This window comes from Epinephelus fuscoguttatus, linkage group LG1, assembly GCF_011397635.1.
Source record: "Epinephelus fuscoguttatus linkage group LG1, E.fuscoguttatus.final_Chr_v1".
Lineage (NCBI taxonomy): Eukaryota > Metazoa > Chordata > Actinopteri > Perciformes > Serranidae > Epinephelus > Epinephelus fuscoguttatus.
The window spans coordinates 47,915,401-47,928,521 of record NC_064752.1 but is presented as its reverse complement, the minus strand read 5'-3'; the positions used below and the strand labels follow the sequence as shown (position 1 = coordinate 47,928,521).

General features: G+C 41.7%; 1 protein-coding gene across 2 annotated transcripts in view; it reads right to left on the bottom strand.

Annotated features, from left to right (window-relative positions):
- The window catches only part of aldh1l1 (aldehyde dehydrogenase 1 family, member L1), a 37,214-nt gene extending 26,050 nt beyond the window's left edge, over positions 1-11,164 (bottom strand). Inside the window, exons 1-12 of one of the 2 annotated variants that reach the window (XM_049570916.1) lie at positions 11,062-11,095; positions 9,650-9,800; positions 9,160-9,305; positions 7,724-7,958; positions 7,480-7,645; positions 6,283-6,384; positions 5,057-5,146; positions 4,120-4,257; positions 3,562-3,687; positions 3,346-3,437; positions 1,539-1,686; positions 1,288-1,407 (exon numbers count right to left, since the gene is read on the bottom strand). In XM_049570916.1, the coding sequence (XP_049426873.1) occupies positions 1,288-1,407; positions 1,539-1,686; positions 3,346-3,437; positions 3,562-3,687; positions 4,120-4,257; positions 5,057-5,146; positions 6,283-6,384; positions 7,480-7,645; positions 7,724-7,958; positions 9,160-9,286 (1,344 nt within the window). In that variant the 5' untranslated portion in view covers positions 9,287-9,305; positions 9,650-9,800; positions 11,062-11,095. Of the gene's footprint in view, positions 1-1,287; positions 1,408-1,538; positions 1,687-3,345; positions 3,438-3,561; positions 3,688-4,119; positions 4,258-5,056; positions 5,147-6,282; positions 6,385-7,479; positions 7,646-7,723; positions 7,959-9,159; positions 9,306-9,649; positions 9,801-11,061 lie in introns of both variants that reach the window. The other variant, XM_049570923.1, reaches the window with a different exon arrangement.
- Positions 11,165-13,121: the final 1,957 nt, after the last annotated feature.

The following is a 13,121-nucleotide window of genomic DNA, read 5'->3' as shown; positions in this document are numbered from 1 at the left end:
TCCAATGATGACAAGCCTCATTTTTCCAGTGAGGGAGATGCCGCCCCACACCATCACACTGCCTCCACCAAAAGAGGTTACTCTAACAGTGCAGCAATCAGCAAAGCATTCTCCGCGTCTTCTCCACACTTTGACCCTACAATCCAACAGCCATAGTCACAATCTGGACTCATCGCTAAACATAATGTTCCTCCACATGTTAAGGTTCCAGTGCACGTGTTGTTGACACCAGTACAAACCGGCCTCATGGTGAAGGGCAGTCATGACAGATGGCGTATTGACTGAGCAGAGAGCCGTAGAAGACTGCCTATGGTTCCTTAATGCTGACAGGATGAGGAAACGGTCTTCTTGGGGTGCCATCTTCTTAGAATGCCCACTTCGCGGCCTGTCTCTGACATCCCCCGTTATAGGGAACTTGGCCTTCAGTTTGCAGATGGTACTAGGGCTCACTCCAAATAATGCCACAACTTGGTTTTGCAGAACACCAGCTTGAAGTTGCCCTATCACACAGGCCCTATCTAGATCAGTCAAATGTGGCATGCCGATTCTTGGAGCAGACACCAACTGACCACTGTGGCAGGGCCCATGCTCACAGGTGCTGACAATCAGGTGCCAATCACCTGATCATCATCATCATCATCATCATCATCAATCAGGGTACCAGAAGCTCAAAAAAAGAGTCACTAGCAACAGCAAAAAATAGCTGTTTGGCATTGGCAGAGAAGATTTGGGAAATTTTTCAACCCACATACTCAGCTCTGCTGCTCATCCCATAAATGCAGGTTCCTTACAAATGTGGCACCATGTGAAAGGGAAATAAGCAGGCTTTCCAACGGTTTAAAATTTATTGCCAAGAAGCATTGTTACAACAAAGAAAAAAATCTACCAAACACAAATTTCCTAACTTTTTGTGCTTAGTTTAGTTGGTGAGGATTTTTCTTTTTTAAAAAATGTGAATGTGAGTACAGGTGCTGGAGACTTCTGTCTTTTTCAATTTAGTTCTAAATCAAACTGTAAAACCTGCATTATGTCAAAGTTGTTTCCAATTAATGTAGCTGTAGCTGACGGATATTCTAATGAGCACTAACAGTACAGTACCTTTCAATGCCTGTAGCCTAGCAACCTATCCACAGCCACAGAAATAACAAATAATAATAATAATTACTTGGCCTTGGAAATATATAGATATTGTTTACGACAGACTTAAATGGGATATGGTGCCATATGGTGGTCATAGTATTAAAAGTAATTTTGGTGTTAATATAATTAATTTTGTCACTTTGTTACCATGCCGTCAGTGGGGTTTATTGTCTTGTAGGTCTTTCCTCCCTCTGCATCAACAAACTCTCCATTAATGAACAGCTGATGAGGCATCTTTATGGTCATGTTGTTGATGTTCTTCTCCACCTGAGGAATTAAACAGTGCACATGACAAGGGTCAGCATGTTGTCTTCCCAGGGGCAGTATCACTATCAGTAACAAACACAAGCCAGTAACAGCAGTTCTCTCTGAATTTAAACGCAGTCATTTGCATTTACATAGTCAATGACCAGTTCCTCTTCATCGTCCTCCCCTCGGAGCTTCCTGACACACATCTGGATAAAATCCTGGAAAGTGCAGTTCATGTACACATCCTCATTTTGCAGCTGGCAGTTACTGGCCCGAAGCTTCACCTCCTCCACCAGCCTGAAGATGGCAACAGGGGAAGAGAAGAGGGAATCAGAAGCATAGTGCAAGTACAGGAGAAGGAAAATGTATTTAATGGGATTTCTTGGTATAACGACCCAGACATAATGAAACTAGCATAGCCACTATTCTATTATACTACTACAATGACAAATAAGGGCCATATTTCTATTGAAATTCAGACTTTCTGAGATTAAAGTTATATATTTACGAGATAAAAACATAGATCTCTGAGATTTAACTCACAAATTTATCAGGAAAAACTAGAATTTCCACCCCCCGTGTTGTATGCCTCTGAGTACCAGTCAAGTTTCTCATACACGTCACATCCATGTCTGAGAAGTGTGGCTGCCTCACACCCATTGTCCACTTGACAGCACAGAAGATCTATACAATCAGCACATTATCAAGAGGAGTGTCACCAACTCAGTATCTGACCAAATATTTCCCCCTACTGCTCCTGAGATATGAGGTTGAATAATGGCTAGAAAAGTGTTAAATGCAGAACATTATGATGTCACAGTGACGTTTACCTTTGACCTTTTGGATACAAAACGTCATCACTTCATTACTATATCCTATTAGACATTTGTGTGATGTTTTGTCATAATTGGCATATGAATTTTTGAGTTATGGCCAAAAGCATATTTTGCGAGGTCACACTGACCTTGACTTTTGATCTTCCACTACAAAATTCTAATGAGTTCATTCTTCAGTCTAAGTGGATGTTTGTGTCAAATTTAAAGAGATTCCTCTGAAGGTGTTCTTGCTATATCACGTTCACAAGAATGAGACTTAAAGGCCCTTCTAGGGGGGAACTGCCCATTGGTTCGACTGCCCATTGGTTCGACATCCCATTGTTCCGACCGTATTGAACTCATTGTTCCGAAGTCCGCTCCGAAATCATCATGATGCCCTGTGGTTAAGGTCTGGTTAGGTTTAGGCACAAAAACCACTTGGTTAGGGTTAAAATGAAAAAGAAAGTGACAAACACATAAACTGTGAGCCTGCTCCGCCTCAAGCCGGTCGCGGCGCACCATACGCCCGCCGCGAGCCATTCAGCACCGCGGACAGTTGGACTAATGGGATGTTGAACCAATGGGCTGTCGAACCAATGACAAGGACCCCTTCTAGGGACGGGCATTGGAAATTAGCAGTAGCTATAAATGCTGTGATACATTGCATTGGTTAATTGCTGTGCAATTCCCTATGTATATGTATCTGTCCCTATCAAATAAACATGAAAATGAGACTGATGCAAGGTCACAGGGACCTAGACCTTCGACGACCAAAATGTAATCAGTTCATTGTTAAGTCCAAGTGAATGTTTGTGCCAAATTTGAAGAAATTCCCTTGAGATATCGTGTTCACAAGGATGGGATAGGCAGACATAGTGACTGATGTCACACTGACCCTGACCTTTTTATGCCACTGGCCACAGCTATCATCGACACAGAGGTATAAAAATCTGAAAAATAGTGTTTTTTTGTGAAAGAACCACACTACTTCACTTTTTGCAGGGTTGGATCAACTTAATCACACCACAGAGACTGCCACAGTAGCATTTTATTTCAAAGGCAGCTAAATGTCTATAGTGTATGAGATAAATTGAATTAATTCTAGATCAGAAAGTAATTAATCCTATCCCCCTTTGATTACCTGACTACATCCATGGAAGCAGCACCGCACTTAAAGAAATCCGTGGAGTCTTGGATCTGACTGACATTAGTCAGAATACTCTGCCACACTGCCTGTGAGGAGACATTTATTAAAAGTCAACCCGGGATATTTTTTTAGTGGACAAATACACATTTTTTTGGCAACCTTTCAGATTTTTTTCAGCTTCCCTAGAATCTGTGGGAGGAGAGGTCCTACCCTCATCTGTTCAGCGAAGGTTTTCTCCTCCTCGGTGAGCTCCACAGCTGCACTGCCCCCTGAGCAGAAATACTGTGCTGCAGCAATCATCTTCCCATCCTCAAACTGAAGATTCTTCACCAACAGCTGCAGAGAAAGAGAGAGCATGACCCGATCAGTCATTAGCAATCTAACATTAACATCATCAACGTAAGTTAATGGCTCTCTTACACAAAGATTTATATTAGAGAGAGGAACTAGACAGGGTTGCTGTCTTAGTCCCACCTTGTTCGCCCTATATATCGAACCATTGGCCCAACTGGTCAGACCTCAAACAATGGCTGAACATCATAGACATTATCTATAGTTATGGAGAAAGTCACATACAAGCTGAAAATGAAGGAGGAATCCTTCACAAAATACTGGGAAAAGTGGTTATCATATAGATCGAACAAGACACAAGGACAAATGTGACTGAAGTGGATTGTAAACTTCTACCCCAGTCAGAGGATACAAACTTCCATTAAACCTCAAAGAAGCAGAGGAAGAAGAAGAAGCAGTAGCTCTTCGTTGACTTACGGCCTTGTTGTCATTGCCAAACAGCACCAGGCCTGCCTTTGTGACGATACCGGGGCGGCTGGCTCCAATGATCTCCAGGGGCTGACCGTTAGCTGAGGTGCCATTATCCACCAGAGATGAGCCATAAAAAGTCACTTTCTACAAGAGGACAGACACAAGACAGCACAGCTTTGGTAAAGACAATACGTCATTTTGTTTTCACTTAGTTTCTGGCAATCTCTGCACAATACACCTGATTATTTGAATGTATTTACCAGTATTTCTCTTTCTCATTAAATACTCAGGACTCAGTAAGCAAAGATCTTTTTAAGTTTAACACTCAATAACTCAGCTATAGCTGCTTGCATAGCATTGAGAAAAACAGAATTACAGAACATGAAATAAGCTAAACTATTCAAGCTTTTGGCAAGACATGTCCCTACCTTGGACGGTAATATGTCAGAAAGACATTGGACTCTCACATCAGACAGATATGAAGTTAATTTGTTAACTTAGGTTCAGGAGCAGGACCACGCCTCAACCACACCTTTAATTACCTGCCAAGCCTACTTATACCTGGTCAACTCATCACTGCTGTCTTTGTCTCAGATTTCTCCCCTCTTTCCCTTTCCTTCATCCATCATCCTCTATTTCTCATCCCAACCCCATCTGCTTACCCTTACACACCTCCCCTCATCCTCTCCTCCCTTCTTCTTCAGTGTGATGCATACCTCTCCCATGTCTTGTTCTAAGTACTGTCTGGGGCCTGTAATCAGCTTGTGCTGAAAACTGCCTGAGATAGAACCCCACACTGTGTCTCCCTATCCCTAACCAACCTCACAGAGAACCTCCCTATTCCACCTTCCCAGCTTTCATTAGCAATTATCAATATTTAAGATATTTTATGTATTATTGGATGGTGTGAATTCTATTCTAGCATCCAGACGTGTTGTGTTACCTGTCCATCAACCTCAGCCCAGGCTCCAGGCACTTTGTCATTTCCTCTGATCCAGTTGTGGAGAGCCTCAGCAGACTGGTTCCAGTCAATCTGCCAACAGAGGAAGCTGCTGTCATCATGTCTTCACATGGAATATACACTAAATTAAAACTGTGACTGTAGCACTGGCGAAAGTCTGTAAGTCCATGACTGAGTGAATGCTGCCACCTCCTGTTTCAAATTAAAAGTCCTCATTTCAAATAACTTACTTGATTATTTGTCAATCTATGCAATTTTTTCAGGCAGTTGGCGGTTGAAATGTGTCTTCACTAAGGATGGGAATCACCAGAGGCCCCACAATATGATATTATCACAATACGTAAGTCACAATACAATACTATTGTGATTTTAAACGTGTTGTGATATACTGCAAATTATGTCCCCAAAAACTTTACCAACATCAACAGTTTTATTGTGTAAAATACAGTTATTATGTTCATCTCACTTCAGCCATTTTTATTGCAGCAAAATGTATCTAGTACACTGAAAAGGCAATGGGTTATATTAAATTAGTAGTGTTGTATTTGTAATATTAATAATTTCTAAAAAAAAAATTGATACTTGGTGTCTGTGTAACAATATGATAATGCCACACAAAAATATTGCGATACTAGGCTGTATCGATTTTTCCCCTCACCCCTACAGCGCACACATGTAACATGGAGGTAGTGCAGAGTCAGCCATGAATGGCGCCACTGGGGCAGTTTGGGGGTTTGAAGCCTTGCTTAAGGGCACCTCATCAGTGTCCTGGAGGTGAACTGGCACCTCTCCGGCTGCCAGTCCACATTCTATACTTGGAATGTTACCAAGCCAAGTTTCCACAGACTGAGCTACTGCCGCCCCCAGTGTTTCATACACAGTGCATCTATATACCAGATTTGGATCTAGTCTTATGAATCCTTTTGAAAATACAAAATTACTCCACTCTAAAGTATCTTATTTCAAATTTAATTTCTCTGTTTTACCAATTACAAAATACTCAAAGGTAACTGAAATACATGTTTCATGTACAAGTAACAGAAATGCTGCTTATCTCTGATGACCGTTTTGTATGAAAGCTCCAGAGATTTTTATTTGATGTTTAGATCCAGACTTACATACTTATTTAGTTATTTATTACTAACTGTATTCATTCTAAATCACTGTTTGTATTGACAATAAACCCCCAACACACACAAAGTTATTACCTTGGCATTGTCTTTCTTCTGAATGCACTCATATGTGGCTCCCTCCTCTGGCTGGGTGATTCTCGGGGCCTTCCCTTCTGCAATCAGCCTCACAGCATCCACCTGGAACCACAACAAGTTTCTTTCTAAAATACTGTACGTCTGTACTGTCTGGTCATTCATGCATTTTCCAAATTTTCTTTTTTAACTTTTCGATGAAAAATATTCCCAGTGTATATCACTTCATTTTCACTGAGAATTAGAACAAAGTCGACAAGCCACTCCGCACTACCCTGGAAATCCAGAGTTCTTGCGAGAGCACAATTTGAATTTGCTCAGCAAGTCACTCTGGCAATCAGTAATGATGCTCATTACCTATGCCCATGAAACCGAGCTGCACCAATCACATCGGTGTATCTGATATAGGCGGGCCAGAGGCGTGCTAAACAGATGACGACAGCGCTGCGACGACGAAGTCCAGAATCAGTCAGTAAAGTTTGAAACGGCTTTGGCCGCTACAGTGAACGAGTTAGACTTGGCTTTTTCTCTAAAAGAGGAACAGAAGACGGCGCTCGAGTCTTTCCTTTGCAAGAAGGATGTTTTTGCTGTTTTGCCGACTGGATACGGCAAGAGTCTAATCTACCAGTTAGCTCTGCTGGTAGCGCTTTGGATACGTCACCCCGTGTATTGTTCTGATTGGTCGTAGTGTTATCCAGTTGTGTGCAGTGATATTTACAAATGCACGCTTGGTGCTGCCTCTCGAGTTGGGCCATTTTCATTTCTCATGGCCAGACCCTAAATCCTTCTAGATTTGGGTCTGGATTTCCAGGCTAACTCAGCACCCTATCACGGGCCAAATTTGGCCCATGGGCTGTAAGTTGAGTATTGCTGCTCCAGACAGGCTGAGAGTGTAGCTGATCACACACTTTAACCTCTGAGGCAAAACAAAAGCATGTTAAAGTTTAACTACAGCAGGCGAGAGCAAAGGCTCCCATGAGTTCCTGGTATGCTTTTCCATTCATGTAAATGTGTATTTTGGGGTTACACCACACATATACACACCTAATTCACAATAAGTGCATGGAATGTCTTTATAATATACATGTTTTCTCTGCATACCATACCATACTTTTTTTTACCACCTGGCTCAGCCTACACCACCACAACACAGCCTGTGTTTTCTCCACCCACAATGCATTGCCCCATCAGAACACTTACAGTGCCTTTGACTCCCTCTGGGAAGAGAAACCTCTTGTAGATAGTGTTGACAGTGTCGTTGGGTTCAACATCACACTCCCTCTGCAGCAGAATGGGTCCGGTGTCCAGTCCATCATCAGCCCAGAACACTGTGAACCCGCCTTTTTTGTCCCCATGGATCAGGGTCCTGTGTGCCAGACACAGCAGTAAAACACTGGACTTGTCACCATGCCAACCCCAACCTAAAGATCACCACATGACTCACCAGTTGATAGCTGAGGCTCCCCTGTGGCGAGGCAGCAGGGAGGGGTGGTAGATGATGGAGCCGTGTTTGGGATGGTCGATGACCTCCATGGGGATGAACTGGGAGCAGAAGGGCAGGACATTGAGCTCGGCACCAGTGGCCTTATACTGAGCCACCACCTCTGGAATCGCCTGGCCCTTCACACGCCAGCGGGGGAACTTGAAGACAACAACACCATCCTTCTCTGCCTCAGTTGCTGTGAGAGAAAATAAACTATGTCTTACAAAAAAGCTTTTAAATGATTTTTATCATGAATTAATTTTGATTACTTGTTTAGTTCATCACGTTTTTGTCAAAATAGTGAAGAATGCCTATCAGACTTCAAGGTAATGTATTCAAATAGTTGTTTTGACTGACCAACAGCCCAAAACCCAGAAGGTATTCAGGGAATGTGAAACAGAGAAAATCTGCAAACCCTGCTGATTTTCACTTAAATATCCAATTGGTCATTCTGGGCGCACCATCATTATCAGCAAATATCAGCTTTTAAATAAACTATCTTAATCGGCCAACATGCTTTTTCTCATTTTGCACAATAAATGAATATTTCATGCACTGAAAAGCAATCTGTTTCATGTGTCCATCTGCTGGTGGGTCATCACGATAAGAGTATGCATGCATAATATGATGTTAAGTCCACTACAGAATAGACTTGATGATCACTAAAATTAGGTGGGGAAAAAATGGATATATCAATATCGGTATCGGATATCAGATAAATAAGTTGTTATGGATCAACATGTTGGATATCAGCAAAAAATACAATATTGTGCATCTCTACTATCAATCAGCCCACTCACAGTGTGCTATCTTGAATTGGTAAGGATGTTTTTCTCCCATGCCTCCACGCCTTTTAAGCTATCTCCATCAGAAAATACAAGCAGCTCATACTGACAAATCCAAAAATCAACATTTATATATTCAAAGAGCATATCCTCTATGTCATGGAGAATGTTGGAATTCGTAGTACTCATAGACATTAAAAACTGCATTAATCTCTAGCTCTTCCCCCTTCTTCTACAGTGCTGTAAATCCAAATATAGACATGTTATTGCCTATTACTGTCCGAGTATAAAGACGACAATCTGTATCATTAGATATAAAGACAGCAATTACGTAGGTGGTGACACACTGCACTTGGCCACAAATCCTAATGACAATGCAACTTTGACAGGACGGCTATACTGAGTTTTCTAGTTAGGTGGGCCAAAGTGATAAAATCCGTGATGTAAGAGTCCAAATTTCATTTGGCACTATCCTGAGTCTATTCATGGCAGGCATGCTTGCTTTCAGTGAGAGAGGGAAGACAGTATTTCCATTAATATTTTACTTTAACTGCTCCTACAGCCATGCACTAACAGCAAAGCTAAACTGTGGTCAGTCAGTGAAGTTCTCACCCAGTGGGTCAGCCTTGCCATCCTTGTCAGGGATGGTGAAGACTCCTACGATGGTGTGGCCATCCTTCCTCAGCTCCTTGTAAACCTCCTGGCCAAACAGACTCTGACCGATCACTGCAATCTTCATTGTCACACCTCACTGTGTTCTGGAGAGGCAGTAACACACACCAGGACAGCCAGCAGGGTTGTGGTATATGGATTATGTCACATGAGAGAAAAAGAAATACATTTTTACATTGTAAGTGAGGGTTTCTTAGGCTGGGGCTCAAAATCCTGCATATCATTTTTCATACGTGCAAGTTCTTCACAACTATGAGGAAACTGAAACATATCAGTCAGTTCCAATCTTTCTTTGGCCAAAGGGCACTTAAAGGTCCAGTGTGTAGGATTTAGGGGGATATATAGGCAGAAGTAGAATAAAATATAATAAGTACTCTGTTTTAAAACCAGTGAAAAGAGAGCCTTGGAAGTATTAAATGATTCTACTTACCTATAACAGCATGTAGACTCCTCCTTTTAACCTGTCTCCCGACTTTCATTCATGGATACTTTTTTCTTCAGTGATCTGACTGGTCAGATTTTGGGATGTTGACAGGTTGTGATTCGATATCCTGAAGTTAACCTGCTCCGGAGCAGGTTAGCTGTTCAGCATAAGTTGCCAGGGTGATTTATCCCAGTAAAAAGAGAACCAGCTTCATAGTACTGAAAACCCAGAGTTAACCCTGAAATTATTGCGCTAACTCCAAATCTTGCTTCGTAGTACAGACCTCTGGTCCATTTGTTTTGGAGAGGAGTAGACCTCTGTGGATAATTCAGCTCCTGGTAAAAATCTCCTGAACAATGAACACTAAAGTAATTCTGAATGGGAGAAGTTTCAGCTGGCTGCAATCTGCAATCCTCACTGCTAGATCCCACTAAATGTTACACATTGGACCTTTAAAGCTCCAAGAGACCATTAACTTAATTCAATCAACACACTGACTTCAGAGTGCTCTCAGTCAAGTTCAGACAAGACAGACCATATCTGTGCTTCTGCTGTATGCATGATAAATCACCATGATAAAGCTCTGTGGTTGAGGCTGAGCAGGTCACAAGACCTCCACTCACACTTTATGCAAAGTCTTAACTGTCTGACTCGGTCCAAAGAGCAAATTGAGCAGCTCTGTGGTGGTTTCACCATGGTATGACCTCAGCGTAAAGAACTTGAAGAATAATGCTGTGCATGTGTACACATTTATACACTTAGATGACCAGCCTTACTATCCCATATAGCAGTGCTGTGAATAGATTTGGAATATATTTCTAATAGTAAGCATTCTGAGAAACATATTTTGCATATTGTTTGTCATCCTACAGTTTGACTTTATAAAACGTTATAAAAACACTTGTGTGATGATTAAGACGCACCCATTCTACCGAATTCATTCCACAGAAGGTGCTCAGTAATCGTGACTGGTCCTCTGACAGTTTATTGACCCCGAACAGAGAGGGGCGGGGGCTGCTGCCCTGCCAACTAATCAACTCCCACACTGAAGCTCATGCCTCTGGTGTGGACCAATCAAAAGCACAGATGAGTTGAATGGATTTGACAGCCCACTGAAGGCAATATGCTCAGGCAGACCGTTTCACCACACAACATTCAGATTAATGATCGAATACTTCATCAAGTCATGTGCAGCCACAGTGTGGAACTGTAATAATAATATCGTCAACAGTTAATGCAAACAACAGTCTCGTTTTGCAAATTCAAACGATCTTTGTGTGTGTGTGTGTGTGTGTGTGTGTGTGTGTGTGTGTGTGTGTGGCGGGAGACCAGCCAGCAGTTTGCACTCTTTGATAAGCATTATGCATCATGTAAACAATTATGAAACAGAGGAAAACAATAAAATATTGTGCCCTTACCGTTACTCCGCCAACAGACCCAGTACCCCTCTGCTCGCCTGGAAAGAGCGATCAGTCAGAGTGCATTGCCTTTAATTTCCTCCCCCCAGCAGCGCAGACAGGCGGCCCAATTGCATAACATGCAAATAACACATAGTGATTGGACAAGACGGGCAATGAACGGCCAATCAGCTGGGGTCATGGCTGGAGCACGTTTAACCTGTAAGCGGTGTGCACCGTTTGCTACAGTTTAAGGGTTGAACTACTGGTGCCTAACCGTGGGCTACTGTCAATAGTCTCAGTATTAGGGAGGAGTGAACTACATGTAATTAAAGGTCCTGTGTGTAAGTGGTGCCTAACAGTAAGATACAGATTGCAACCAGCTGAAAGCTCTCCTGGTTAGAATTCTTCAGTATTCATTGTTCAGGAGTTTGTTTTTTTTTTCTTGGGTGCCGAATTATCCACAGAGGTCTCTTTCTCTGCAAAACAAACGGGCCCAGTGATTTACACTGAGTAAAGCATTGTCACTGTAAAATAATCAGTGTTTTAGCCATTGTATGTATGCATGCCATCCAGAACACAGCATAGGCTCAACATGTTTGTTGAAACGCTGTGCAGCTGACTTTGAGGTAAGTTTCTTGTTTGGTGGGTGTGTCAGAGGTGTTACCCACCAGCAGCAATGTGTAACCAAGTTCTGAAAGGCAACAGTTTTAATTTGCTCTTGCTTTGGCAATGTAAATGTACTTCCCATGCAATAAAGCTCCTTTGAATTGAACTGAAATAAATCCCACAGTGAGCGTGTGTAAAGGGTTGGAAAAAAAAAAAAGCCATTGTAACAATTGACAGAAAAACTGACCCCCCTCTATTATTTTTTTTTCATGTATTTGGACATATAAATGATTTCTTTATTAATTAGTTAATCAGAGACATGAGTCAGTCCCTCTTAATATTTAGGATAAATGTTGCTGTTTTCTTGCGACAGTAGGTGTCGCTGTAAGACCAGGCACAGTAGGGGACAGACAACTCGAGCCCGTGTGGTCATGTGATCGGCAGAATAAACATGGCGCTCGAGTTGATCGCAGATGAATAATTTGTCTCTGTTCCTTACTGCTTCACAGGTATGTTAAATGTGGTTTAGGTAACCTGAAATGATTTAACACATGAAGTAGATGTTAGATAAATATTCTGACAGGCTTATGACTGATTAAAAAGAACACTTAAAGGTCGTGTTGGTCTACTGTTTAGCGTAAAGTGTATTGTTCATGCTAGCTCCTATTGTTCACTATCTAGCGCAAACGGCTACATTTTATCAGTGTGGAAAGAATACTTGTGGTTTGTTTGGCACATACCTCGAAGGTACAAAAATACAAGACACTATGAGTATTACATTTTGGTAAAAGGTATTTAGTTTTGGGTTCATGAGGTTTTTTTTTTGAAACTACTGTGAAGTTGTGGCAGTTTGTGGACTATTAAAGGTTGTAGAGACACCACGTGGTTTTGCCTCAATGTAAACAGAAGAAGTTCAAGAGCAGAGGGAAATATATGTATATGTGTTTTGTTGTTAATGTTTTAATTGTGTCATGATCCTTATGTATTTGAATTGCAAATATGCAGTGGTACTCAACATACAGTACATACAAGCATTTCTGATGCTACATTACTGGCACTTGGACAATTTACTTTCACATAGATGGACAGTAAAGTATATTGCTGAGTATTTTGTTGCCAGTTTGAATGTTTGTTGATATGTACATTATGTGACTGGAATATAACTGCAAGCAGTGAATGAAGGCACAGAGTACATTATGAGGTAAAATGTTTATTTTTGATACAGAAATATGTTTTGGTTAAAAGAGTTGTTAATAAATTTGAAGAATATTTTTGTAATGGATCTGTGGTCATGTGATCAGCAGAATAAACATGGCGCTCGAGTTGATCGCAGATGAATAATTTGTCTCTGTTCCTTACTGCTTCACAGCTTCACAGACCTCCCAGGACTGTGTGGCGAAAATAGCTACTGGCCCAGGTACCCCCTAGGCCTGAGGCCGGTAACACGTGCTTGTATAACTTAAGGTGTTCAG